Consider the following 27,744-nt stretch of genomic DNA (forward strand, 5'->3'; position numbering starts at 1 on the left):
ACATTGGGAGTAAACATTGGGAGTAAACAAGCCTATAGTTTGGGTTCTGACTTGGTACGACAGTTGAACTTAGCTCATGTGGCATTTATAAGTTATATTCTTCAATAATCAAGGGGTATAAACAGTTGAAGTCGGAAGTTTACACACTTAGGTTGGAGTCATTAAATCTCATTTTTCAACCACCCCACAAAATTCTTGTTAACAAACTATAGTTTTGGCAAGTCGGTTAGGACATCTACTTTGTGCATGACACAAGACATTTTTCCAACAAGGTATTGGAGTGGCCATTACAAAGCCCTGACCTCAATCCTATAGAAAATGTGTGGGCAGAACTGAAAAAGCGTGTGCTAGCAAGGAGCCCTACAAACCTGACTCAGTTACACCAGCTCTGTCAGGAGGAATGGGCCAAAATTCACCCAACTTATTGTGGGAAGCTTGTGGAAGGCTACCCAAAACATTTGACCCAAATTAAACAATTTAAAGGTAATACTGCCAAATACTAATTGAGTGTATGTAAACTTCTGACCCACTGGGAATGTGATGAAAGAAATAAAAGCTTAAATAAATAATTCTCTACTATTATTCTGACATTTCACATTCTTAAAATAAAGTGGTGATCCTAACTGACCTAAGATAGGGAATTTTTTTACAAGGAAATAAATGTCAGGAATTGTGAAAAATTTAGTTAAAATGTATTTGGTTAAGGTGTATGCAAACTTCTGACTTCAATTGTATAATTAATTTAAAAGTCCAAATGGATGTAGCAACTAAGGCTTCTAGCTTTAATTATGCAATTTATCTTACTTAAAAACAAAGTAGGCCTACAGAATAATAAACCACACATTTGATTCAAAATCGTCTTTTTTTTAATCACTTGTAGAATCTCAGGTCATTTTTCAAAAGTTGAACATTGATCATACAAGCCCACCACATGTAAACACTGTAAGTAGAGCTAAGTTAGAGCATTCACAATTTTATAACAATAACTCAACAATAGCAGCAAAGAAAAAGTTAGTGGTTACATTTAAAAAAAAATATTAGCAGGATACTAGACATTGGAATGTAGTGAAAAGATAAATATATTAAAACATACAATCCTGATAATTATCAAAGGCACATTGACAAATGTCCTTGGTGATGGCAAAAATATTAAAGTTAGTTGGCTAGTGATATGAAACTTGTACCAGTCGTAACAATGTGATTTCTAAGTAAATGGAGAAATCTACCACACACCCAGCAAGGTTGCTAAGGTGCAGGAAGATGTCTGAACAGACCTCTAATTTAAGCATAACAATAATTATCAGCAATTTCCATCCACCCCAGCTGCAGAGAGTCTCTTCTTCAGACCTCCAAGGAAATACCAAGCACTTCAAAACATGACTACCTCTTTTGCACTTCCCACCAGTCTTTCTCCCTCTACTATCTCTCATAGTGAGCAGAAGTATCTGTGGACTGGGAAAGCTATGAGGCCGGAGATGGCGATGCCCAGACTGTCTCCTACACTGGCTGCCACCATGGCAAACTCCCTCTGTCTGTCTCCAGTCTGCAGGGAGAGAGGGGAAAGGTAAGGGGTGTGGCACGCAAACACACACAAACATGTCCGATGGCTGACCCTCCAGCTAATGTTATATATTGACATAAACACAACCTTATATGCAGGCTGACAAACAAACACACACACACACACACACACACACCCTGGTGACTGACCTCCTTGCTGATGAAGTAGAATGTGTTGACGTATGCAGCTCCTCCCAGCAACCCCTCGTAGAGGACTATCACAAACACCAGCCATGCACTGGGCAGGAACTGGTAGTACACCGACAATAACAGCAACACCGCGTTCACACACTGAGGGAGACAGAGCAACACCGCGTTCACACACTGAGGGACCAGGGCCCGTATTCACAAAGCATCTTAGAGTAGTAGTGCTGATCTAGGACGTTAAAATGACATGGACAGGGGGGACCCGATCCTAGATCAACACGCCTACACTGAGACGCTTTATGAATAAGGGTACAAAAGGTAGTGGTGTGGGGATGGTGGGGGAGATAGAGGGGAGGAAGAAGAAAATATAAAGCCAGGTGGAGAGAGAGAAAGATCAGAGAAAGTAATAGCTCCACCACTAGGTCTGTTACGCTGACCGTACTACCACCACACCTGCAATCACGAGTCATGACCGCAGTCAAATTCCACATGACAGTTGAGTCACGGTAACTATGATTCTCCAAAACTGCACTCTGATGTTGCCGATGGTCATTAGTAGCCTACCAAACTTGCTAACAGCCAGTCGCTAATGACCTGGTACTCAGCACTCTATTGTCCCTCTATTTCAATGCAAATGCATTCCAAAAATCTAATCAAACACTTAATTTTTTATTTCACCTTTATTTAACCAGGTAGGCAAGTTGAGAACAAGTTCTCATTTACAATTGCGACCTGGCCAAGATAAAGCAAAGCAGTTCGACACATACAACAACACAGAGTTACACATGGAGTAAAACAAACATACAGTCAATAATACAGTATAAACAAGTCTATATACGATGTGAGCAAATGAGGTGAGATAAGGGAGGTAAAGGCAAAAAAAGGCCATGGTGGCAAAGTAAATACAATATAGCAAGTAAAACACTGGAATGGTAGATTTGCAGTGGAAGAATGTGCAAAGTAGAAATAAAAATAATGGAGTGCAAAGGAGCAAAATAAATAAATAAATAAATTAAATGTAGTTGTTTGGGCTAAATTATAGGTGGGCTATGTACAGGTGCAGTAATCTGTGAGCTGCTCTGACAGTGAGATGAGACTGACTAATATCTCAGTAGCTTTAAATGGCATATCTGTCCAAATTAATATATTTCCATGGCTGAGTTCAATGCTTCCCCTTCTGGCTATTTGGATAAAATCATAATGCAGTTTCTAAATATATATGGCAGGATAAGCGAGCCCGGATCAAATGAAAAAAAACTTTAAGAGGGAAAGACGTAGGAGGACTATCCGTACCGAACTTTAAATTGTATTTCCAGGCACTAGCATTTCGTTCCATCCTAAATTGGTTTAGACATGATTCTTCCGCCCCGTTGCAGAGTATAGAGTGAAATATGGTGTCTCCTATTGCCCTGGAAGAGGTGGTCTTCACTGATATAACCCTTAAACAAATGTAAACTACGCTTTGGTCCTATTATTGATCACACAATTTCTATATGGCGTCAAATTGAAAATCGATATAACTGGGATTCAAAATGACATGCCTATACTCCAATATTTCACAATAATGCCTTGTGATCTGGAGGGTGGCCTTTTGCATCCCTCCCAATGGTCCAAATGTGAAATCCATACCCTTGCTGATGTCATGGATAGTATTGGTTCGTGAACATTCATTGAAAGACAGATACCAGGCAAATCTTTTTTCTATATTTACAATTTAGTTCAGCTTTGCTGGCCTATGGAGTCCCCTGGGAAACCCAACTACCGAACCATCCAATGCTGGGATTTATAAATAAATGATCTGGGCTCCTGAAAAGGACTGATCTCTATAATATAGAATACTTTTGGAAAGCTCATTCTGAGCTAGTCATAAAAAAATGGTCCACAGATCAAATTGAATTCGGAACAACCCTTTAACTGGAACAGAACATTGAAAAACATGACTTTGGCATCCCGTAATCTGAACCATCAATTTATACATTGTCTGTTCACACACTGTATTTAACACAGAGGAATCGTTTTACGATTAAATTGACCCCAACTCCTAAAATCAGGTAAGCACACTCCTCCATATGTGGGTGTACCCTGCAGTTAAATGCTTCTTGGCAAAGATACAAATTTAATTTAGAAGTGCATGAATGTAAATTCAATGCTTTGCATCTATGTTACTTAACGATGAAAGCTCCTTGAATCTCTCAATCAGAGATGATTAATGCTGACAGGCAACACTGCCGCAAAATATTATGTTGGATCTTACACGGCAATCACCTCACTCTCTCCCAATTTGCCAGTGGATACAGTTACTTTTAGAAGTTAGAACATAATTTGTATTTATTATGGATCCCCATTAGCTGCTGCCTTGGCATTGGAAAACCTTTGTGGTTAAATCTGTTTGAAATTCACTGCTTGACTGAGGGATCTTACTATTGTCTGTATGTGTGGGGTACAGAGATGAGGTAGTCGTTAAACACTTATTGTACACAGAGTGAGTCAAAATCAAAATCAAATCAAATTTATTTATATAGCCCTTCGTACATCAGCTGATATCTCAAAGTGCTGTACAGAAACCCAGCCTAAAACCCCAAACAGCAAGCAATGCAGGTGTAAAAGCACGGTGGCTAGGAAAAACTCCCTAGAAAGGCCAAAACCTAGGAAGAAACCTAGAGAGGAACCAGGCTATGTGGGGTGGCCAGTCCTCTTCTGGCTGTGCCGGGTGGAGATTATAACAGAACATGGCCAAGATGTTCAAATGTTCATAAATGACCAGCATGGTCGTATAATAATAAGTGAGTCCATATAACTTGTGACTTGTTCAGCAAATGTTTACTTCTGAACTTATCTATGCTTCCAAAGGGGTTGAATACTTAACTCAAGACATTTCAGCTTTTGATTTTTAATTAATTTGTAAACATTTCTAAACATAATTCAATTTTTACATTATGGGGTATTGTGTGTAGGCCAGTGACAATCTCAATTGAATCCATTTTAAATTCAGGCTGTAACACAATAAAAATGTAGAAAAATCGAAGGGGTGTGAATACATTTAAGGCATAGTACCAAATAAAAATGGCCTAGAAGGCCAGCATCCCGGAGTCGCCTTTTCACTGTTGACGTTGAGACGGGTGTTTTGCGGGTACTATTTAATGAAGCTGCCAGTTCAGGACTTGTGAGGCTTCTTTCTCAAACTAGACACTAAATGTACTTGTCCTCTTGATCAGTTGGGCACTGGGGCCTCCCACTCTTTCTATTCTGGTTAGAGCCAGTTGCCACATGTCTCAAATTTTTAGGGAGAATGTAATTGGCATGATGACTGCAGGAATGTTCACCAGAGCGGTTGTCAAATAATTAAAATGTTAATTTCTGTACCATAAGCCACCGCCATTGTTTTAGAGAATTTGGCAATACATCCAAATGACCTCACAACCGCAGTCCATGTGTATGGCGTCGTGTGGGCGAGCGGTTTACTGATATCAACGTTGTGAACAGAGTGCCCCATGGTGGGGTTATGGTATGGGGAGGCATAAGCTACGGACAACAAATACAATTGCATTTTATCGATGGCAATTTGAATGCACAGAGATACCGTGACGAGATCCTGAGGCCGATTGTCGTGCACGGCCCCATGGCGCCAGGATCTGTACACAATTACTGTAAGCTGAAAATATCCCAGTTCTTCCGTGGCCTACATAGTTCCAAGTTCTTCCGTGGCCTGCATAGTCAGACATGTTACCCGTTGAGCATGTTTGGGATGCTCTGGGTTTGACGTGTACGACAGCGTGTTCCAGTCCCCGCCAATATCAAACAACTTTGCACTGCCATTGAAGAGGAGTTGGACATCATTCCACAGGCCACAATCTACAGCCTGATTGACTCTATGCAAAGTAGATGTGTCACGCTGCATGAGGCAAATGGTGGTCACACCAGATACTGACTGGTTTTCTGATCCAGCCTCTTTTTTTCAGGTATCTGTGACCAACAGATGCATAGCTGTATTCTCAGTCTTGTGAACTCATTTCAATTGACTGATTTCCTTACATGAACTGTAACTAGGTAAAATCTTTGAAATTTTGTGTTTATTTTCGTTCAGTATATTATTTAGTATGTAAAGACAACATTAAATTGAGAATAGTCTAATGGGTGAGAATATTATCACTTGTGAATGATGCCCAGTGTGTGCAGTCTAAAGAAAAACAGCGCATGCATTATTTAAAAACTTTTCAGCTCATAAGCCTATACGTTTTGATAAGGTTTGTATCACAGTTTGTATCATGGCCAAATTACTCAAAGCGTAGCCTATAAGCCTAGGACCCCTGGAACAGGGTTGGAGAGCCCATAGCCAACAGAACTTGGTGAACCGTGTTCTTATAAGCCCAGTCATTGCGCCATGGCGTGTGAACAGAGTTTTGACTGGCCACCATTTAAAAGAGGATCCCAGCTTTCTTGTGATGCTATATTTATTGCTCAATTCTTAAAATTAAGCACATTAATCCTCTTTATGACCAGTGTAGCCTACCTGGCATATAAAAATGTATTAATCGCACATAACGTTCTTTCTATTTGAGTGCAGGCTACGGATTTTTTTTGTGTGGGCCATTCTAAAAATTAAAAAAATGCACAAATATGTAAACACCAGATTACATTGAGAATAGTCAGATAGTTGAGAATATTATCAAGTACTTCAAATTGTGGATGAGAGACTGATGAAGTGTGTGCAACCTGAGCAAGAAACAGCAGAGCGCATGCCTTTCATCCAACTCTTTTCAAATCATCATTAGTCGCACAACTAAAGTTGCATACATAACTACATATTCAGCATATAGAAGGACCTGTTTCAAATGATCACTTTGTTAACCACAACACAGAATAGCCATTTGTGGGCACACCCTCTGAAGTCAATATCCTTTCTATTATATTCTTCTTCCTATCAAATAATGCCACGGAATTCTAAGAAAATCCTGTAAAAATAATTAGTGTAGCCCACAGCCATATGGCAGAGCCAGATCAGGGCCTAACATGAGGACAACTCAAAATATGCTGTTCTGTTCTTTGGTATAGGCTACATTTTCTTCATATAATGGTTCTTTAGATCTGCTTAAAATAATTAATTTATTGTGATGGTGTAGGCTATATTAAATGGATTTTAGACTTTTTAAAATGCAGATGTTCCAAAGATCTGCATCAGAGTTGCTTGTGGAAGCCCAAAGAGCCTAATGCGTGGAAGCCCAAAGATGCTAAACGTTTTGTTATTTAAAAGGAATATTACCGTGAGACAGGCAGTAATTTGCATAACAGTTACCGGCTGATAAAATGTCATGACCGACAATTTCATCACCGCTTGCTGGTGACACTGATTTATTTAGAATTCAAGGCACACTTAACCAGCATGGCTAAAACGGCATTCTGCAGCGATACGCCATTCCATCTGGTTTGGGACTGTCATTTTTCAAGGGCTATTTGACCAAGAAGGAGAGTGATGGAGTGCTGCATCAGATGATCTGGCCTCCACAATCACCCAACCTCAACCCAATTGAGATGGTTTGGGATGAGTTGGACCTCAGAGTGAAGGAAAAGCAGCAAACAAGTGCTCAGTATATGTGGGAACTACTTCAAGACCGTTGGAAAATCATTCCAGGTGAAGCTAGTTCAGAGAATGCTAAGAGTGCGCAAAGCTGTCATCAAGGTGGCTACTTAGAAGATTCTCAAATATAAAACTTATATTTGTGTAACACTTTTGTTTACTACATGATTCCATGTGTTATTTTATAGTTTATAGTAATTCTACAATGTAGAAAATAGTAAAAAGAAAAGAAAAACCCTGGAATGAGTAGGTGTCCAAACTTCTGACAGGTACTGTATCTCATCTATTGTTCACTCACCTGAAGCAGAGAGAGAGCCCAGATTCTCCTGAACTTCACACAGCAGAGAGAGGATCGCGAGACCAACACCCCCACCTGGTACAGTGTCTGGTACCTGAACACACACACACACACACACACACAAAGAATGTTAATAGCTTTACACCACTTAATCAGAGAAGTTTACATTCACCTTAGCCAAATACATTTTAACTCAGATTTTCATAATTCCTGACATTTAATCCTAGTAAAAAATCCCTGTTTTAGGTCAGTTAGGATCACCACTTTATTTTAAGAATGTGAAATGTCAGAATAATAGTACAGTGATTTATTTCAACTTCTATTTCTTTCATCACATTCCCAGTGAGTCAGAAGTTTAAATACACTATATTAGTATTTGGTAGCATTGCCTTTAAATTGTTTAACTTGGGTCAAACGTTTCAGGTAGCCTTCCATAAGCTTCCCACAATAAGTTGGGTGAATTTTGGCCCATTCCCCCTGACAGAGCTGGTGTAACTGAGTCAGGTTTGTAGGTCTCCTTGCTCGCACACGGTTCTTCAGTTCCGCCCACAAATTTTCTATAGGGTTGAGGTCAGGGATTTGTGATGGCCACTCCAATACCTCGACTTTGTTTTCCTTAACATTTTTGGGATAGGGGGCATTTTCACTTTTGGATGAATAGCGTGCCCAGAGTGAACTGCCTCCTACTCTGTCCCAGATGTTAATATATGCATATTATTATTAGTATTGGATAGAAAACACTCTGAAGTTTCTAAAACTGTGGCAGGCAAAAAGCTGGGAAAAATCCAACCAGGAAGTGGAAATCTGAGGTTTGTAGTTTTTCCAATATACAGTGTCTGTGGGGTCATTTTGCACTTCCTAAGGCTTCCACTAGATGTCAACAGTCTTTAGAACCTTGTTTGAGGCTTCTACTGTGAAGGGGGGCTGAATGAGAGGGGAATGAGCCAGGTATGTGGCAGAGTGCCATGGGCTTGTGACTTCACGTTCATGTGAGAGTTACCTCGCGTTCCATTGCTTTTCTACAGACAAAGGAATTCTCCAGTTGGAACATTAATAAAGATTTATGTTAAAAACATCCTAAAGATTGATTCTATACTTCGTTTGACATGTTTCATACGACCTGTAACGTAACCTTTCGAGTTTTTGTCTGGATGTAGTGCTCGTGCCTCATGAAGATGGATTACTGGGTTGAATATGCTAACAACAAGTCTCTATTTGGATATAAATAATGGACTTCATGGAACAAATCAGTCATTTATTGTCAAACTGGGATTCCTGGGAGTGCCTTCTGATGAAGATCATCAAAGGTAAGTGAATATTTATAATGTTATTTCTAACTTCTGTTGACTCCAACATGGCGGATATTTCTTTGGCTGGATTGGGCACTGAAGGCCGTACTCAGATTATGCTTTTTCCATAAAGTTTTTTAAAAATCTGACACAGCGGTTGCATTAAGGATATGTCTATCTTTAATTCTGTGAGTAACACTATCTTTTATCAATGTTTATTGAGTACTTCTGCAAAATCACCGGATGTTTTGGAATCAAAACATTACTTCACGCAACGCGCCAATGTAAACTGAGATTTTTGGATATAAATATGCACATTATCGAACAAAACATACATGTATTGTGTAACATGATGTCCTATGATGAAGATCAAAGGTTAGTGATTAATTTTATCTATATTTCTGCTTTTTGTGACTCCTATCTTTGGCTGGAAAAATGGCTGTGTTTTTTTTGACTTGGCTATGCCCTAACAATCATATGTTGTGCTTTCACTGTAAAGCCTTTTTGAAATCAGACACGATGGGTAGATTAACAAGAAGCTTCTTTCATTTGTTGTATTGGATTTGTTAATGGGTGAAAGTTACATATTTCAAAAAAATATTTTTGAATTTCACACTGCCTTTTCAGCGGAATGTTGTCGAGGGGGTTCCGCTAGCCTGCCCTAGAAAGGTTAAGCCATTTTGCCAAAACTTTGGAAGTATGCTTGGGGTTATTGTCCATTTGGAAGATCCATTTGCATCCAAGCTTTAACTTCCTGAATGATGTCTTGAAATGTTGCTTTGAAATATCCATATAGATGTCATCATGACGGAGGAACATTTTTTTGTGAAGTGCACCAGTCCCTCCAGAAGCAAAGCACCCCCACAACATGATGCTGCCACCCCCGTGCTTCACGGTTGGGATGGTGTTCTTTTGCTTGCAAGCCTCCCCCTTTCTCCTCCAAACATATCGATGGTCATTATGGCCAAACAGTTATATTTTTGTTTCATCAGACCAGAGGACATTTCCCCAAAAAGTACAATCTTCGTCCCCATGAGCAGTTGCAAACCGTAGTCTGGCTTTTTTATTCCTTGCTGAGCGGCCTTTCAGGTTATGTCGATAAAGGACTCGTTTTACTGTGGATATAGATACTTTTGTACCCGTTTCCTCCAGCATCTGAACAAGGTCCTTTGCTGTTGTTCTGGGATTGACTTGCACTTTTCGCACCAAAGTACGTTCATCTCTAGGAGACAGAACGCGTCTCCTTCCTGAGCGGTATGACGGCTGTGTGGTCCCATGGTGTTCATACTTGCGTACTATTGCTTGTACAGATGAACGTGTTACCTTCAGGCGTTTGGAAATTGCTTCCAAGGATGAACCGGACTTGTGGATTGACTTGTGGAAGTCTACAATTTTTTGCTTCAAGGATGAACCAGACTTGTAGACTTTTTTGGCTGATTTATTTTGATTTTCCCATGATGTCAAGCAAAGAGGCACTGAGTTTGAAGGTAGGCCTTGAAATACATCCACATGTATACCTCCAATTGACTCAAATTATGTCAATTATCCTATCAGAAGCTTCTAAAGCCATGACATTTTCTGGAATTTTCCGAGCTGTTTAAAAGGCACAGTCAACTTAGTGTATGTAAACTTCTGACCCACTGGAATTGTGATACAGTGACTAAGTGAAATAATCTGTCTGTAAACAATTGTTGGAAAAATTACTTGTGTCATGCACAAAGTAGATGTCCTAATCGTCTTGCCAAAACTATAGTTTGTTAACAAGAAATTTGTGGAGTGGTTGAAAAATGAGTTTTAATGACTCCAACCTAAGCACATGTAAACTTTTAACTTCAACTGTATATATTCTGAATGGTACTGACCAGCGATACTGCTCTGCATGGGAGAGATAGAAGTTTTGGAAATATAGGAGTTCCAACTGTAAAGAAAGTTGAAAAATTAGGAAATGAGTTCAACTGTAACAAGAAGTTGGGGGTCATCCATACTATACAATGAGAATGGAAGTGATGGTGAGAATATCAACTAATTGCAGTGACACTATAAACTGCCAAGGGGCGACAGAGGCCTACTCACCAGGCCCTGGTTGATGAAGTACTCCGCGAAGTAGACAACTCCTAACGGAACCACAAACCTCAGCAGACCCTGAGGGGAGGCGGTAGAATTGATATTAGCAGATTGGCAATAACACATTGATGAAGCACATCAAGACTAAGTAAAACTTACTAGGCCAGGGTTAAACTGATTATTTAGCACATGTGAAAATGAAATGAAATTAAAACTGTTCTGTGTATATCACATTGGGGAATTGAGTTTATATCGACTGGGAAAAAATGATCTTTATGAGATTTTGGCCTGGCTTACCCTGGTCTGGGCCAACTTTGAGAGAGTATAACTTTTTAATCTGAAAATGGTACAGACCAAGTCCACTTTTCTAAAGTGACTTCAAACTCACTTTAGTGATGTGTAGTTTCTCAATACATGTCAGTGGTCCAGTGACCTTGTCTTCTGTTATATTCAGAAGGAAGGAAGTGAAGATGGGCTGTTTGGTTAATCAATGTCCTACAAAATATTTTACAATTAAAATGTAATATTTCATTACTTAAAAATATATTGTGTTAAACATCCATATTACCACACATCACTTTCCTCAAAATTCTTTACCTTACCACATGCTGACATGATAAACACACCTTCAGCACCTTTCTCCCGCTCCTCCTCTTCATCAGTGTCATTCAATAGGGGCTGCCTGCTCTGTGAGTCTCTGCCCCTCACAGACTCCACCTCCCTGCACTTCCACTGTGGGAAGGATGGGGGGAAGACTAGCAGGAAAAAATAGCTGAGGGGAAAGTGGGGGAAAAGGAAGACACAAAAAGGGGGTGAAGGGTTCAGTTAAACTGACAGAAAAGGAGAGTGATCCTTTCCCACTCACCTAACAGCACATTAACTTATCACATCCACATTGTTTATGGGACCGATCAGGGGTGAAAGCATACCAAACAAAAATATAAACGCAACATGCAATTTCAACAATTTTACTGAGTTATTGTCCATAAAAGGAAATCAGTCAATTGAAATAAATTCATAAGGCCCTAATCTATGGATTTCACATGACTGGGCAGGGGTGAAGCCATAGGTGGGCCTGGGAGGGCCACCCACATGGAAGCAAGGCCCACCCAATCAGAATGTGTTTTTCCCCACAAAATGGATTTATTACAGACATAAATACTCCTCAGTTTCATCAGCTGCCCGGGTGGCTAGTCTCAGAAGATCCCGCAGGTGAAAAAGCCAGATGTGGAGGTCCTGGGCAATGGCTGGCATGGTTACACATTGTCGGCGGTTGTGACGCTGGTTGGACGTACTGCCAAATTGTGCACAACCTTTTAGAGAAATAAGCTTTTTGTGCGTATGGAAAATGTCTGGGATCTTTTATTTTCAGCCCATGAAACATAGGACCAACACTTTACATGTTGCATTTATATTTTTGTTCAGTATAGAACTAATTTCTTCCCGGTATGGGACCTCCTGTGTGTGCATGCGCTTGTCAAACTATCACTTAAAAGGGCTCCTTTACTAGACTACCGACACACGCTCATCCACTCACAACATATTTCCAGCCTCCAAACTGGTGAATGGAAAGAGACATCGGTTACACAAAACACCCAAAAAATGTAATGACATTTGGAGAATTGATGCACCCACTGCTGTCCTCGCACGTCTCAGCCACTCATCTCTGCCTTGGCAAAATGTTAGTGTTCTCGTGGAACCACATCACAGTTTTGAGCGTAGGTTATACCACCATTCGCAAATGTTTCATGCCTCTGACGTACGGTAATGATAAATAATGGCATAAAAGCCTAAAGTTTCATTTACATTTGCTTGAATTATTGTGATAGGCTCATGTTTCTGGTACAGCGTACCCCCACTATTTATTTTTCCAGTACGCCATACCGAACTACCTTACATTCACCCCTGGGACTGACCTGAACACCATAGCTACAGGGATGACCAACATGATGAGCAGCGTGTTCCTGGGCGAGAGGCCAGCCTGCGTGAGACCAGAGTACAGCAGAGCCCCGGCCACACCTGCTCCACCGGTGCCCGAGCCCCAGCCCCCCAACACATCTCTAAGAAGGCGGATAGAAAGAGACACGGGGTGAGGGTGTTGGAAAAAGACTATTGAGAGGGGTTTGAGTGAGAATACCTTTTATGTAAAAAAAAGAGCTGCAAAGTAAACAACTTACAGAACTGTTAGTAAATCAGGGAGATAGTCTACCTGCTAAAGAAGACAGTGAGAGAGAGGAAGGAGAGCTCTCCCAGTCCAGCGCTCACACTGGCAAAGATCACACCTAAAAGATACACAGTACTTTAATATGGATGCAAATATGTACTCTAATACGATACACATAATAGTTTTTCAAAAATGGTTAAAATACCGTCTCACAGTATATCGAGGAAGGGTGAAACAATTGTAATACAGTGCCTTAAGAAAGTATTAATTTCCCTTGAATTATTCCACATTTTGTTGTTACAGCCTGAATTCAAAATGGACTAAATAAAATAAGAAATACCCCATAATGACAAACTGAAAACATGTTTTTAGAAATGTTTTGTTAATTTATTGAAAATGAAATACAGAAATCTCATTTCCCTTTCCTCTAGGATTTTGTCTGTGCTTAGTTCCATCCCGTTTATTTTTTATCCTAAAGTACTCCCCAGTCCTTAACGATTACAAGTCTACCCATAACATGATGCAGCCAACACTATGCTCGAAAATATAGAAAGAGGTACTCAGAAATGTGTTGTATTGGATTTGTCCAAAACATAATACATTGTATTAAGGACAAAAATGTAATTGCATTGTCATTTTTTTTTGCAGTATTACTTTAGTGCAAACAGGATGCATATTTTGTAATATTTGTATTCTGTACAGGCTTCCTTCTTTTCACTCTGTCAATTAGGTTAGTATTGTGGAATAACTACAATGTTGTTAAACATTAAACGCTTTAACTGTTTTTTAAAAAGTCACAATTGGCCTAATGGTGAAATCCGTGAGCTGTTTCCTTCTTCTCTGGCAACGGAGATAGACATTCTTCCTATGTTTAGTGACTGGGTGTATTGATACACCATCCAAAGTGTAATGAATAACATCACCATGCTCAAAGGGATATTCAATGTCTGCTTCTTTTTTTTACCATCTACCAATAGGTCCCCTTCTTTGCGAGACATTGGAAAACCTCCCTGGTCTTTGTGGTTGTAATTCACTGCTTGACTGAGGGATCTTACAATTATCTGTATGTGTGGGGTACAGAGATGAGGTAGTCTTTAAAAAACCATGTTAAACACTATTATTGCACACAGAGTGAGCCCATGTAACTTGTTGAGCAAATGTTTACTCCTGAACTTGCCATAACAAATGGGTTGAATACTTATTGACTCATGACATTTCAGCTTCTAATTTGTAATGAACATAATTCCACTTTGACATTATAGGGTATTGTTTGTAGGCCAGTGACAAATTCTCAATTCAATACATTTTAAATTCAGGCTGTAATACAACAAAATGGAAAAGGGGTGTGAATACTTTCTGAAGTCACTGTAAGTTCTGCCTTTCTTGTGAGTTGAAAGGGTCTATCTGGGATTGGTACATTATTCTTAAACTATATACAGTATATAGCCATGGATTCTTGAAGAATACTTATAAATGCTTCATGAGCTTAGTTCAACTGTCCTAACCCATCAAAACCCCAAATGTAAGTCTGTTTTACTCCATTGTTGGTAAACAATATCATTGTAAACAAATAAGGTTAAGATTCAAAACATGGTTAAAACTACAGCGCCTTCAGAAAGTATTCAAACCCCTCGACTTACACCACATTTTTGTTGTGTTACAGCCTGAATTCAAAATGTTTCTCACCCATCTCCCTCATAATGCCAAAGTGAAAATATGTTTTGACATTTTTGCAAATATATTGAAAATGAAATACAGATACATCTCATTTACATAAGGATTCACACCCCTTTGCTATGACACTCCAAATTGAGCTCTGGTGCATCCAATTTCACTTGAACATCCTTGATATGTCACAACAACTTGATTGGAGTCCACCTGTGGCCAACTCAGTTGTTTGGACATGATTTACAAAATAAAAAAAACTATATAAAAAAGGTCCCACAGTTGACAAGCTCATGCCAGAGCAGAAACTATACCATGAAGTCCAAGGAACTGTCCATAGATCGTCGAGATTTGTGATGAGGCATACATCTTGGGAAAGGGTATACAACTATTTCTAGAGTGTTGAAAGTTTCCAAGAGCACAGTGGTCTCCATCATTGCGAAATTAAAAAAATATGGAACCACCCACTCTGCCTAGAGGTGGCCGTCTGACCAAACTGAGCAACCAGGCAAGAAGGACCTTGGTCAGGGAGGTGACCAAGAACCCAATGACCACTCTGACAGAACTACAGAGTTCCTTGTCATAAATAGGAGAACCTGCCAGAAGGACAACGGTCTCTAGAGCACTTCACCAATCTGGGCTTCATAAGAGAGTGGCCAGACAGAAGCCACTACTTAGAAAAAGGCACGACAGCACACCTGGAGTTTTCAAAAAGACATGAAAGACTCAGATCATAAAGTAAAGGATTCTGTGGTCTGATGAGACAAAGAATGCACTCTTTGGCCTGAATGCAAAGCACCATGTCTTGAGAAAAGGATATTTGAAATTGGATACCAACTTGTTTTTAACCAAGAAAGAATAATTTATAACTGACTTTTTCCAACATAACATAGGTTATGCAGATCCCCTTATTGTATGGGACACTTTTAAAATGTTCCTTTAGAGGACATGCAATTCAACACGTATCTTAAAAAAAATAACAATTTAGGTCAAGAGTTCATATTAACAAAGGAAATAGCAGGACTAACAGTACAGATAGATAGCAATAAAAATTGTACCATAGAGGCACAGAATATGTGGAAAACAAAAACAAATAGGAACTTATTCAAGAAAGATCAAGTGTAATATATTATAAAAAATAAAGCGAACTGCTAAAAGCTTGGAACACCTGTATTTGGGGAGTTTCACCCATTTCTCTCTGCAGATCCCCTCAGGTTTAAGTCCGGGCTCTGGCTGGGTTAATCAAAGACATTCAGAAACTTGTCCTGAGGCCACTCCTGTGTTGTCTTAGCTGTGTGCTTAGGGTTGTTCTCCTGTTGGAAGGTGAACCTTCGCCCCAGTCTGAGGTCCTGAGAGCTCTGGAACAGGTTTTCATCAAGGATCTCTCTGTATTTTTTTTTCAGTTAATCTTAACCTCAATCCTGACAAGACTCCCAACTCCTGCTGCTGAAAAACATCCCCACAGCATGATTCTGCCACTATCACGCTTCAACGTAGGGATGGTGCCAGGTTTCATCCAGACGTGATGCTTGGGATTCAGGCCAAAGGGTTCAATTTTGGTTTCATCAGACCCGAGAATCTTGTTTCTCATGGTGTGAGAGTCTTTAGATGCTTTTTTGGAAAACTCCAAGCGGGTAGCCATGTGCCTTTTACTAAAGGAGTGGAATCCGTCTGGCCACTCCACCATTAACACTTGATTGGGAGTGCTGCAGAGATGGTTGTCCTTCTGGAAGGTTCTCCCATCTCCACAGACGAACTCTAGCTCTCTGTCTGAGTGACCATCGGGTTCTTGGTCACCTCCCTGACCAAGGCCCTTCTCTCCAGATTACTCAGTTTGGCCGGGCCGACAGCGCTAGGAAGATTCTTGGTGGTTCTAAACTTCGTCCATTTCAGAATGATGGAAGACACTGTGTTCTTGGGAACCTTCAATGCTGCAGACATTTTATGGTACCCTTCCCCAGATCTTTGCCTTGACACAATACTGTTTCAGCACTCTACGTACAATTCCTTTAACCTCAAGGCTGGGTTTTTGCTCTGACATACACTGTCAACTGTGGAACCTTATATAGAGAGGTGTGTGCGCCTTTCCAAATCATGTCCAATCAATTTAATTTACCACAGGGGGTCTCCAATCAAATCCTAGAAATATATCAAAGATGATCAACAGAAACAGGATGCACCTGAACTCAATTTCTTATCTCATAGCAAAGGGTCTGAATACTTATGTAGATAAGGTATCCGTTTTTAAGTTGAAATAAATGTGCTAAAATGTCTAAAAACCTGTTTTCGCTTTGTCATTATGGGGTGTTGTCTGTAGATTGCTGAGGATTTAAAAAAATGTATTTAATACATTTTAGAATAAGGCTGTAACGTAACAAAATGTGGAAAAAGTCAAGGGGTCTGAATACTTACCAAAGGCACTACACACACACACACACACACACACACACACAGTACCAGTCAAAAGTTAACACACCTACTCATTCCAGGGTTTTTATTTGAACTATTTTCTACATTGTAGAATAATAGTGAAGACATCAACACTATGAAATAACACACATATGGAATCACTTAGTAACCACAAGTGTTTAAAAAAAATCTAATCTTTAAGTACCCACCCTTTGCCTTGACAGTTTTGCACACACTTGGCATTCTCTCAACCAGCTTCATGAGATAGTCACCTGGAATACATTTCCATTAGCAGGTGTGCCTTGTTAAAAGTTCATTTGTGGAATTTATTTCCTTCTTAATGCGTTTGAGCCAATCAGTTGTGTTGTGACAAGGTAGGGGTGGTATACAGAATATAGCCCTATTTGGTAAAAGACCACGTTCATATAATGGCAAGAACCGCTGAAATAAGCAAAGAGAAATTAGTCCATTACTTTAAGACATGAAGGTCAGTCAACGTGAAAAATATCAAGAACTTTGAAAGTTTCTTCAAGTGCAGTCGCAAAAACTATCAAGCGCTATGATGAAACTGGCCCTCATGAGGACCGCCACAGGAAAAGGAAGACAGAATTACCTCTGAATAAGGCCTTCATGGTCAAATTGCTGCAGAGAAACTACTACTAAAAGTCACCAATAAGAAGAGACTTGCTTGGGCAAAAAACACTAGACTGGTGGAAATCTGTCCTTTGGTCTGATGAGTCCAAATGTGAGATTTTTTGTTCCAACCGCCGTGTCTTTTTTCAGACGCAAAGTAGGTGAACGTATGAACTCCGCATGTGTGGTTCCCACCGTGAAGGAGGAGTAGGAGGTATGAGGGTGTGGGGTCCTTTGCTATTGACACTGTCTGTGATTAATTTCAAATTCAAGGCACAACTAACCAGCATGGCTACCACAGCATTTAGCAGCGATACGCCATCCCATCTGGTTTGCACTTAATGGGACTATCATTTGTTTTTCAACAGGACAATGACCCAAAACACACCTCCAGTCAATGTAAGGGCTATTTGACCAAGGAGAGTGATGGAGTGCTGCATCAGATGACCTGGCCTCCACAATCACCCGACCTCAACCCAATTGACATGGGTTGGGATGAGTTGGACTGCAAGCAACCAACAAGTGCTCAGCATATATGGGAAATGCTTCAAGACTGTTGGAAAAGCATTCCAGGTGAAGCTGGTTGAGAGAATGCCAAGAGTGTGCAAAGCTGTCATCAAGGCAAAGGGTGGCTACTTTGAAGAATCTCAAGTATAAAATATTTTGATTTGTATAACACGTTTTAAGTTACTACATGATTTCATGTGTTATTTCATAGTTTTGATCTCTTCACTATTATTCTACAATGTAGAAAATAGGAAAACTAATTAAAAACCCTTGAATGAGTAGGTGTCCAAACTTTTCACTGGTACTGTGTATGTATCAATATTTATACATACATACAAACATACAAACAAAAAAGTATTTAGTCAGCCATCAAATGTGCAAGTTCTCCCACTTAAAAAGATGAGAGAGGCCTGTAATTTTCATCATAGGTACACTTCAACTATGACAGACAAAATGAGGAAAAGAAATCCAGAAAATCATTGTAGGATTTTTAATGAATTTATTTGCAAATTATGGTGGAAAATAAGTATTTGGTCAATAACAAAAGTTTCTCAATACTTTGTTATATACCCTTTGTTGGCAATGACAGAGGTCAAACGTTTTCTATAAGTCTTGCACAATTGGTGGCTGACCAAATACTTTTTTGCCCCACTGTATGAGCCCTGTATCAACAGGTATAATAAACAGATATATATAGAAGGTTGAATATATTATTATTACCTGCTAGATCTACTCTCTTTTTTATATTATGACATTTCAGCTAGATCTACTGTCTCTATTATATTACAACAGACCAGCTGTATCTACTGTCTCCACTTCACTTTTGCCATTGATGTGGTCCTTTTTCTTTTATGGGGCTCTATGCTCAGATAATTGCATCATATTCTTTCGCAGTAAATCCTTTTTTAAATCTGACAACGCAGTTGGATTAGCAAGATTCTAGGCTTTCGATACATGTAAGACACTTGTATTTTCATGAATGTTTAATATGACTATTTATGTAACGATCACCGTATGTTGTGGAATTTCAGCCCGCTAGCGGGTTCCGTGCGTAGAGAGGTTAATATACACATGACTGAAAGGTTGCTGGATTGAAACCCTGAGCCGACAAGGAAAATTTGTCGTCGTTCTGCCACTGAACAAGGCAGTTAACCCACTGTTCCCAGGAACCACTGCTTTTAAATCAGGGCAAGGTGACTGGAAACATGACCGAATACACAGTGTAGCTATTCCCTCTGCAAGGCAATCAAACAAGCTAAGCGTCAGTAGAGACAAAGTAGAGTCGCAATTCAACGGCTCAGACACGAGAGGAATGTGGCAGGGTCTACAGTCAATCACGGACTACAAAAAGAAAACCAGCCCCGTCACAGACCCCAATGTCTTGCTCCCAGACAAACTAAACAACTTCTTTGCTCGCTTGAGAACAATACAGTGCCACCGACACGGCCCGCTACCAAAACCTGTGGACTCTCCTTCACCGCAGCCAATGTGAGTAAAACATTTAAACGTGTTAACACTCGCAAGGCTGCCGGCCAAGACGGCATCCCTAGGCAAGTCCTCAGAGCATGCGCAGACCAGCTGGCTGGTGTGTTTACGGACATATTCAATCTCTCCCTATCCCAGTATGCTGTTCCCACATGCTTCAAGAGGGCCACCATTGTTCCTGTTCCCAAGAAAGCTAAGGTAACTGAGCTAAAAGACTATCGCGCCGTAGCACTCACTTCTGTCATCATGAGGTGCTTTGAGAGACTGGTCAAGGATCATATCCCCTCCACCCTACCTGACACCCTAGACCCACTCCAATTTGCTTACCGCCCCAATAGGTCCACAGACGACGCAATCGTGATCACACTGCCCAAACCCATTTGGACAAGAGGAATACCTATGTAAGAATGCTGTTCATCGACTACAGCTCAGCATTTAACACCATAGTACCCTCCAAACTCGTCGTTAAGCTCGAGACCCTGGGACTCGACTCCGCCCTGTGCACCTGGGTCCTGGACTTTTACTGGCCGCTCCTAGGTGGTGAGGGTAGGAAACAACATCTCCACCCCGCTGATCCTCAACACTGGGGCCCAACATGGGTGCGTTTTCAGCCCTCTCCTGTACTCCCTGTTCACCCATGACTGCGTGGCCATGCACGCCTCCAACTTAATCATCAAGTTTGCAGACGACACTACAGTGGTATTCTTGTTTACCAACCATGACACGACTGCCTACGGGGAGGAGGTGAGGGCCCTCGGAGTGTGGTGTCAGGAAAATAACCTCACACTCAACAAAACAAAAGGAGATGATCATGGACTTCAGGAAACAGCAGAGGGATCACCCCCCTACCAACATTGACGGGACAGTAGCGGAGAGGGGAACACATCATGGACAAACTGAAATGGTACACCACACAGACAGCGTAGTGAAGAAGGCACAACAGCACCTCTTCAATCTCAGGAGGCTGAAGAAATTTGGCTTGGTCACCAAAAACACTCAAACCTTTACAGACGCACAATCGAGAGCATCCTGTCGGCCTGTATCACTGCCTGGTACGGCAACTGCTCCGCCCACAACCGCAAGGCTCTCCAGAGGGTAGTGAGGTCTGCACAACGCATCACCGGGAGCAAACTACCTGCCCTCCAAGACACCTACACCACCCGATGTCACAGGAAGGCGAACAAGATCATCAAGGACAACAACCACCCGAGCCACTGCCTGTTCACCCCGCTATCATCCAGAAGGTGAGGTCAGTACAGGTGCATCAAAGCGGGGACCGAGAGACTGAAAAACAGCTTCTATCACAAGGCCATCAGAATGTTAAACAGCCATCACTAACAATGAGTGGCTACTGACTTAAATCTCTAGCCACTTAAATAATACAAAAATTGGATGTAATAAATGTATCACTAGTCATTTTAAACAATGTTTTCATACCCTGAATTACTCAGCTCATATGTATATACTGTACTCTATACCATCTACTGCATCTTGCCTATGCTGTTCGGCCATCGCTCATCCATATATTTATATGTACATATTCTTATTAATTACTTTACACTTGTGTGTATAAGGTAGTTGTTGTGAAATTGTTAGATTACTTGTTAGATTCTACTGCATGGTCAGAACTAGAAGCACAAGCATTTCTCTACACTCGCATTAACATCTGCTAACCGTGACCAATAAAATTGTATTTGATTTAGGCTGTCATTGTAAATAAGAATTTGTTCTTAACTGACTTGCCTAGTTAAATAAACGTTAAATAAAAATGATTAATTAATCAGCTAAATCAGCTATTAACAGAACTGCTGACTGGCTGATAGATGCGTCCCCATGGTTACCATATCAGCGAGATAGTGTCTGGTTTCTGGGGAAATGTCAGAGCTGCAATGTTCTAGGAATTAAAAGTGATCAATGATCATATCTCAAATGTTTCCATCCCCATTCACAAACATAGGCCTACACACACACACACACACACACACATTACCCAAAACGCTTATCCACATGGTAGAAGATAAGGACACCACAAGGAAGCTTGCAATCGCTGTTGCAACGCATACCAACACTCTGAAACTGTGGACAAAAACACAACCTCCAAATTGACATGTGCACTCAAATTGGCAAACCTTTGCAAACTCAAACAAACTGGTAATGTAGGATAATATTGTTTCTGTATTATGTTATGATTAGCAAAAGCTAAGATACAGCCATTGACAACATCTTATTACAATGTTAATTTACTGTAAGAAAAAGTATTCAAAGACAACTGGGAAAGCACCATCTGTCCTTCTCTTACCCATAAGGGAGATTGTGGATGAAGAATGGAGCAGAAAACTTGATCATGAGAGTGGGAAGAATATCAGCCAACAAAACAGCCTTGGAGAGGGGGACAGAGAGGTCACACACATGTTAACCAGGCAGGATCAGGCTGGTCACTTTAATAAATGTTTACATACTGCTTTACTCATTTCATATGTATATACACTGTATTTTAGTCAATGCCACTCCGACATTGCTCGTCCTAATATTTATATATTTCTTAACTCCTTTCTTTTACTTTAGATATGTGTGTATTGTTGTGAATCGTAAAATATTTCTGCACTATTGGAGCTAGGAACACGAGAATTTCGCTACACCCGCAATAACATCTGCTGAATAAAATAACATTTGATCACACACACTTTCACAGCTGCAGTGCATCTCTATTTACCGCGGTAGAAACAGGGCTGCAGTCGTAACGACTTCTTTTTCCACCTTCAACGTCCAAGGCAACTGTGGATGGGGTCTGAAGAAGAAGGACAAGGAGAGAGAATGAAAGAATATTGCCAATATAGTACTTTGATACTAACAAAAGATACAAATGCTATGGTGATACAGCATTCTACAACCCATTCTTACAGGCGTTGTGGAGTTGTGAGACCCTTGTTGTTTTAAGATGTCATGGGCTGCACTCAGCATCACCACGTACGCAAAGTTATTGCACAACCCCAGCAACCTGAAGACAAAGGTCAGGAGGAAAGGTGGGAGACACAATGTTGAATTTCAAATCATTCATTTCTATTGCCTGCATTTCAGAACATTCAGTGCAAGGGGGGCATGCAGAGATGATGATAAGTATTAGTGGGCCAATGAATGATAGCAAGTTCACTGAGGCTACGCAATGATGTTGTAGGGCAAACTGAGGATAAGATGTAGCCAGCCTTCCTATGTAGATTAAGACACCGCGAAGCCAGTGCAAGATATGGCTTGGAAAACATACCTCAATCTAGGTATGATAATTGCGTTGTACTACGAATTGTCCCAACTGCTACACCGAGTAGAAGGACCGACTGCTAGTTTTTAAGTGAACTGCCGTTTTTGTACTCATGCTAGCTAGCAGAAGCCACAGCAGCCATTTTAGAATTCCATAATGGCTGCTGTGGCTACATACATACTTATAGCTGGGGCCAGACAGAATCTACAAGGAGGGGTTTAGTCAGTCTTTACAACATATAGTGCCTTCAGAAAGTATTCACACCCCTGCACTTTTTCCACATTTTGTTGTGTTACAAAGTGTGATTAAAATGTATTTAATTGTCCTTTTTGTCAACAATATACACAAAGTATTCTGTCATGTCAAAGCGGGGGGGACACTGATATAAATTACTTAACCAAAAGTATATGGACACCTGCTTGTCGAACATCTCATTCCAAAATCATGGGCATTAATATGGAGCTGCGGGCACTTGAATCCATTCATCCACAAGAGCATTAGTGAGGTCGGGCACTGATGTTGGGTGAATAGGCCTGGCTCGCAGTCGGCGTTCCAATTCATCCCAAAGGTATTCGATGGGGTTGAAGTCAAGACTGTGCAGGCCAGACAAGATCTTCCGCACCGATCGACAAACCATTTCCCTATGGGACCTCACTTTGCGCACGGAGGCATTGTCATGCTGAAACTGTTGTCACAAAGTTGGAAGCATAGAATGTATGCTGCAATGTTAAGATTTCCCTCCACTGGAACTAAGGGGCCTAGCCCAAACCATGAAAAATAGCCCCAAACCATTATTCCTCCTCCACCAAACTTTACAGTTTGCACTATGCAATGGGGCAGGTAGCGTTCTCTAGGCATCCGCCAAACCCAGAGTTGTCCGTCGGACTGCTAGATGGTCAAGTGTGATTCATCACTCCAGAGTCCAATGGCGGTGAGCTTTACACCACTCCAGCTGACGCTTGGCATTGCGCAAGGTGATCTTAGGCTGGTGTGAGGCAGCTCGGCCATGGAAACCTATTTCATGAAGCTCCCGACGAACGGTTATTGTGCTGATGTTGCTTCCAGAGGCAGGTTGGAACTCGGTAGTGAGTGTTGCCACCGAGGAGCTACGCGCCTCAGCACTTGGCGGTTCCGTTCTGTGAGCTTGTGTGGCCTACCACTTCGCAGCTTAGCCGTTGTTGCTCCTAGATGTTTCCAATTCACAATAATAGCACTTACAGTTGACCAGGGCAGCTCTAGCAAGACAGAAATTTGACAAATTGACTTGTTGGAAAGGTGGAATCTTATGACGGTGCCATGTTGAAAGTCACTGAGCTCTTCAGTAAAGCCATTATACTGCACATGTTTGTCTATGGAGATTGCATGGTTGTGTGCTCTATTTTATACATCTGTCACCCACGGGTGTGGCTGAAATAGCCAAATCCACTAATTTGAAGGAGTGTCAAAATACTTTTTTATTCCCCGGGTAAGTCTCTAAGAGCTTTCCAAATCTGGATTGTGCAACATTTGCCCATTTTGTTTTCCAAAATTCTTTAAGCTCTGTCAAATTGGTTGTTGATCATTGTTAGACAACCATTTTCAGGCCTTGCCATAGATTTTCCTGTAAAACTGCCCAGTCCTTAATGATTACAAGCGTACCCATAACATGATGCAGCTACCACTATGCTTGAAAAATATGTATTGGATTTGCCCCAAACATAACTTTGTTTTATTAACAAAAAGTGAATTGCTTTGCCACATTTTTTGCAGTATTACTTTAGTGCCTTGTTGCAAACAGAATGCATGATTTGGAACATTTGTATTCTTTACAGGCTTCCTTATTTTTACTCTGTCAATTAGGTTAGTATTGTGGAGTAACTACAATGTTGTTGATCCATCCTCAGTTGTCTCCAATCACAGCCATTAAACAAACTGCTTTTTTAAGTTACCATTGGCCTCATGGTGAAACCCCTGAGCGGGTTCCTTCCTCTCCGGCAAATGAGTTAGGAAGGATGCCTGTATCTTTGTAATGACTGGATGTATTGATCCACCATCCAAAGTGTAATGAATAACTTCAACATATTGAATGGATGCTTTTTTGTTTACCCATCTAAGAATAGGTGCCCTTCCTTGAAAGGCATTGGAAAACCTCCCTGGTCTTCGTAGTTGAATCTGTGTTTGAAATTCACTGCTCAACTGAGGGATCTTACAATTATCTGTATGTGTCAGGTACAGAGATGAGGTAGTCATAAAAAAAAAATGTTAAACACTATTATTGCACACAGTGAGTCCATGCAACTTATTATGCGACTTGTTAAGCAAATTTTTACTCCTGAAATGATTTAGGCTTGCCATAACAAATAGGTTGAATACGTACGTATTGACTCAATACAATTCAGCTTTTCATTTTTAATTACATTTGTTTAAAAAAATGTTGGAAAACATAGCACTTTGGAGGTGCTCATGAGTGGCGCAGTGGTGTCACCACCGACCCTGGTTCGATCCCAGGCTGTACCACAACCGGCCGTGATCGGGAGTCCCATATGGCGGCGCACAATTGGCCCAGTGTCGTCCGGATTAGGGGAGGGTTTGGCCGGCATTGTAAATAAGAATTTGTTCTTAACTGACTTGCCTAGTTAAATAAAGGTTAAATAAAATACAATTATGGGGTGTTGTGTGTAGGCCAGTGACAACAAATCTCAAATGAATCCCTTTTAAATTCAGGCTGTAAGAACAAAATGGGGGGAAAATCAAGGGGTGTGAATACTTTCTGAAGGCCCTGCAGCTTGCCTGCCCTACTCCATCGAGTACTTATAATGCGCACCAATTATTCAATATTCAACTGATTATGGCGTAAGGCCGGCGAGTATGGAAGTCGTCATGTAAACACCTTACTCTGTTTATCTATATCGACGTACCGTCATAATCGACGTAAACATACGCCGACTAAAACACTTGGTTTTATGAGCAATCTTTCGAATTATTAGCACATATTAACAGTTTAATCGGCGATACACTGGTGCATTTGCGCGAGTGAAGTGAGTTAGGAAAAACATATATACATCTTATAAATTGTTTTTACATACAAACTTCATACAGTGTGTCCGAAATCCGAATCAAATAGTCTACGCAAAAACAACGTAGTAGTTTTGTGGTAGAATGTTTCTTGATTGGCGACTTTCTGCATTTATCAAAAGTCCCATCAGCAGCCTGATTTCACGTGTCGAAGCATGTAAGCACATTTTAAACAAACTATTGTATTAACCTGACTATCAACAGTAATCGCAAGATTGTGTGCATGTAACCGTGTTCACTGTAGCTAGCTAAATAGGTTTGATTCAAATAACGTTACATTTAAAGAAATGAAACACTGGTAGCTAGGCTCGTTTCTGATTTCACATCACATTCACCACAGTAAAACATCCCAAAACTAAACTCACCAAAAACCAGTCCAATTTCTCCAGCGCGAGCTACGACCTACAGACAGTAGAGAGAGTGTTGGTGTTAATAAAATAACCAAATTAAATATAAATAGTTTATATTTAAATATAAATAGTGAAATAGCCTACTAGCTAGCCATCCACACAGCAGTGTGATCTGTCTGATCGGCGAAACAATCATAAGTGTGACACACGATTTACCTTCACTGTCAGATGGCATATCTGGGTCTGCATTGACACTGACTGCTTGGTCCATAATTAAAAACGAATTAAATCGATTATTAAACAGCAGCTACATAAACAGCTATCTAACGTTATTCTTACACAGCTGTCCGATTAGCTAGCAATCTAGCTAGCTACTTCCTCAATGTTATCTTGTGGTGTTCCGCAAATTTCCATACGTCACAGATTTGACAGCATGTTTTACAGAACTTCGGGCAGACAGAAAAATGTTATAGCTAACTGACTAGTATAAAACGTTTTTCTTATCGCTTAAATTTTGGTTCATAGGTGTTTACGACATTGCAACTTCGGACCGATTCAAGGAAAACAACAAACATCGCGTGTAGCAGCGAAATATCCCCCGCTTGAAAATACTACAGCGCACTGCTGGTTCCACATATTGCAAGTGGAGTACCACAGTATGAGTCATAATACTCATAAAATCTAGAGGTCAAACAAGGAAATGGTTCCAATCGTTTTTCCACAATTTTTCCATAGGGAATTTTAAAACACTTAAAATAAGGGCTATATTTTGTATAGACTTACCCTGACATGACGTTTTGATAACCATGCTTATCTCTCTAGGCCAAGGTTACTTTTTTTTTTTACAAAAAACTTCTCAGCTGCAGATGTAATGATGTCCAGCTTCTTGGACACTTGTGCAATATAATTAATAACTGACTGTAGTTCACATACACCTCAGCCAAATACAATTCAGGGAATTTTTACTAGGATTAAATGTCAGGAATTGTGAAAAACTGTCTTAGGTCAGTTAGGACCACCACTTTATTTTAAGAATGTGAAATAGTAGAGAGAATGATTTATTTCAGCTTTTATTTCCTTCATCACATTCCCAGTTCGACAGAAGTTTACATACACACAATTAGCATTTGGTAGCATTGCCTTTAAATTGTTTAACTTGGGTCAAACATTTCAGGTAGCCTTCCACAACCTTCACAGTTGGGTGAATTTTGGCCCATTCCTCCTGACAGAGCTGGTGTAACTGAGTCAGGTTTGTAGGCCTCCTTGCTCGCACACGCTTTTTCAGTCC

The 27,744-nt window shown here is 40.5% G+C and overlaps 1 protein-coding gene across 2 annotated transcripts; it reads right to left on the bottom strand.

Annotated features, from left to right (window-relative positions):
- Positions 1-848: 848 nt before the first annotated feature.
- On the bottom strand, positions 849-27,095 carry cln3 (CLN3 lysosomal/endosomal transmembrane protein, battenin). 2 transcript variants are annotated; one of them, XM_042327212.1, is made up of 15 exons: positions 26,673-27,095; positions 26,472-26,508; positions 22,698-22,794; positions 22,510-22,584; positions 22,096-22,175; positions 21,787-21,872; positions 13,143-13,215; positions 12,850-12,993; positions 11,560-11,705; positions 11,322-11,374; positions 10,943-11,011; positions 10,732-10,787; positions 7,581-7,674; positions 1,711-1,884; positions 849-1,543 (listed from the first exon to the last, which is right to left on the bottom strand). In XM_042327212.1, exons 1-15 carry the CDS (start codon positions 26,725-26,727, stop codon positions 1,427-1,429), a joined length of 1,356 nt encoding a protein of 451 aa, XP_042183146.1. In that variant the 5' UTR covers positions 26,728-27,095; the 3' UTR covers positions 849-1,426. The 2 variants fall into 2 exon arrangements, with proteins under 2 accessions (XP_042183146.1, XP_042183147.1); XM_042327213.1 differs by having other exon boundaries at positions 1,711-1,851; positions 26,673-27,094.
- Positions 27,096-27,744: the final 649 nt, after the last annotated feature.

The sequence above is a fragment of the Oncorhynchus tshawytscha genome, linkage group LG09 (genome assembly GCF_018296145.1).
Source record: "Oncorhynchus tshawytscha isolate Ot180627B linkage group LG09, Otsh_v2.0, whole genome shotgun sequence".
Taxonomy (NCBI): domain Eukaryota; kingdom Metazoa; phylum Chordata; class Actinopteri; order Salmoniformes; family Salmonidae; genus Oncorhynchus; species Oncorhynchus tshawytscha.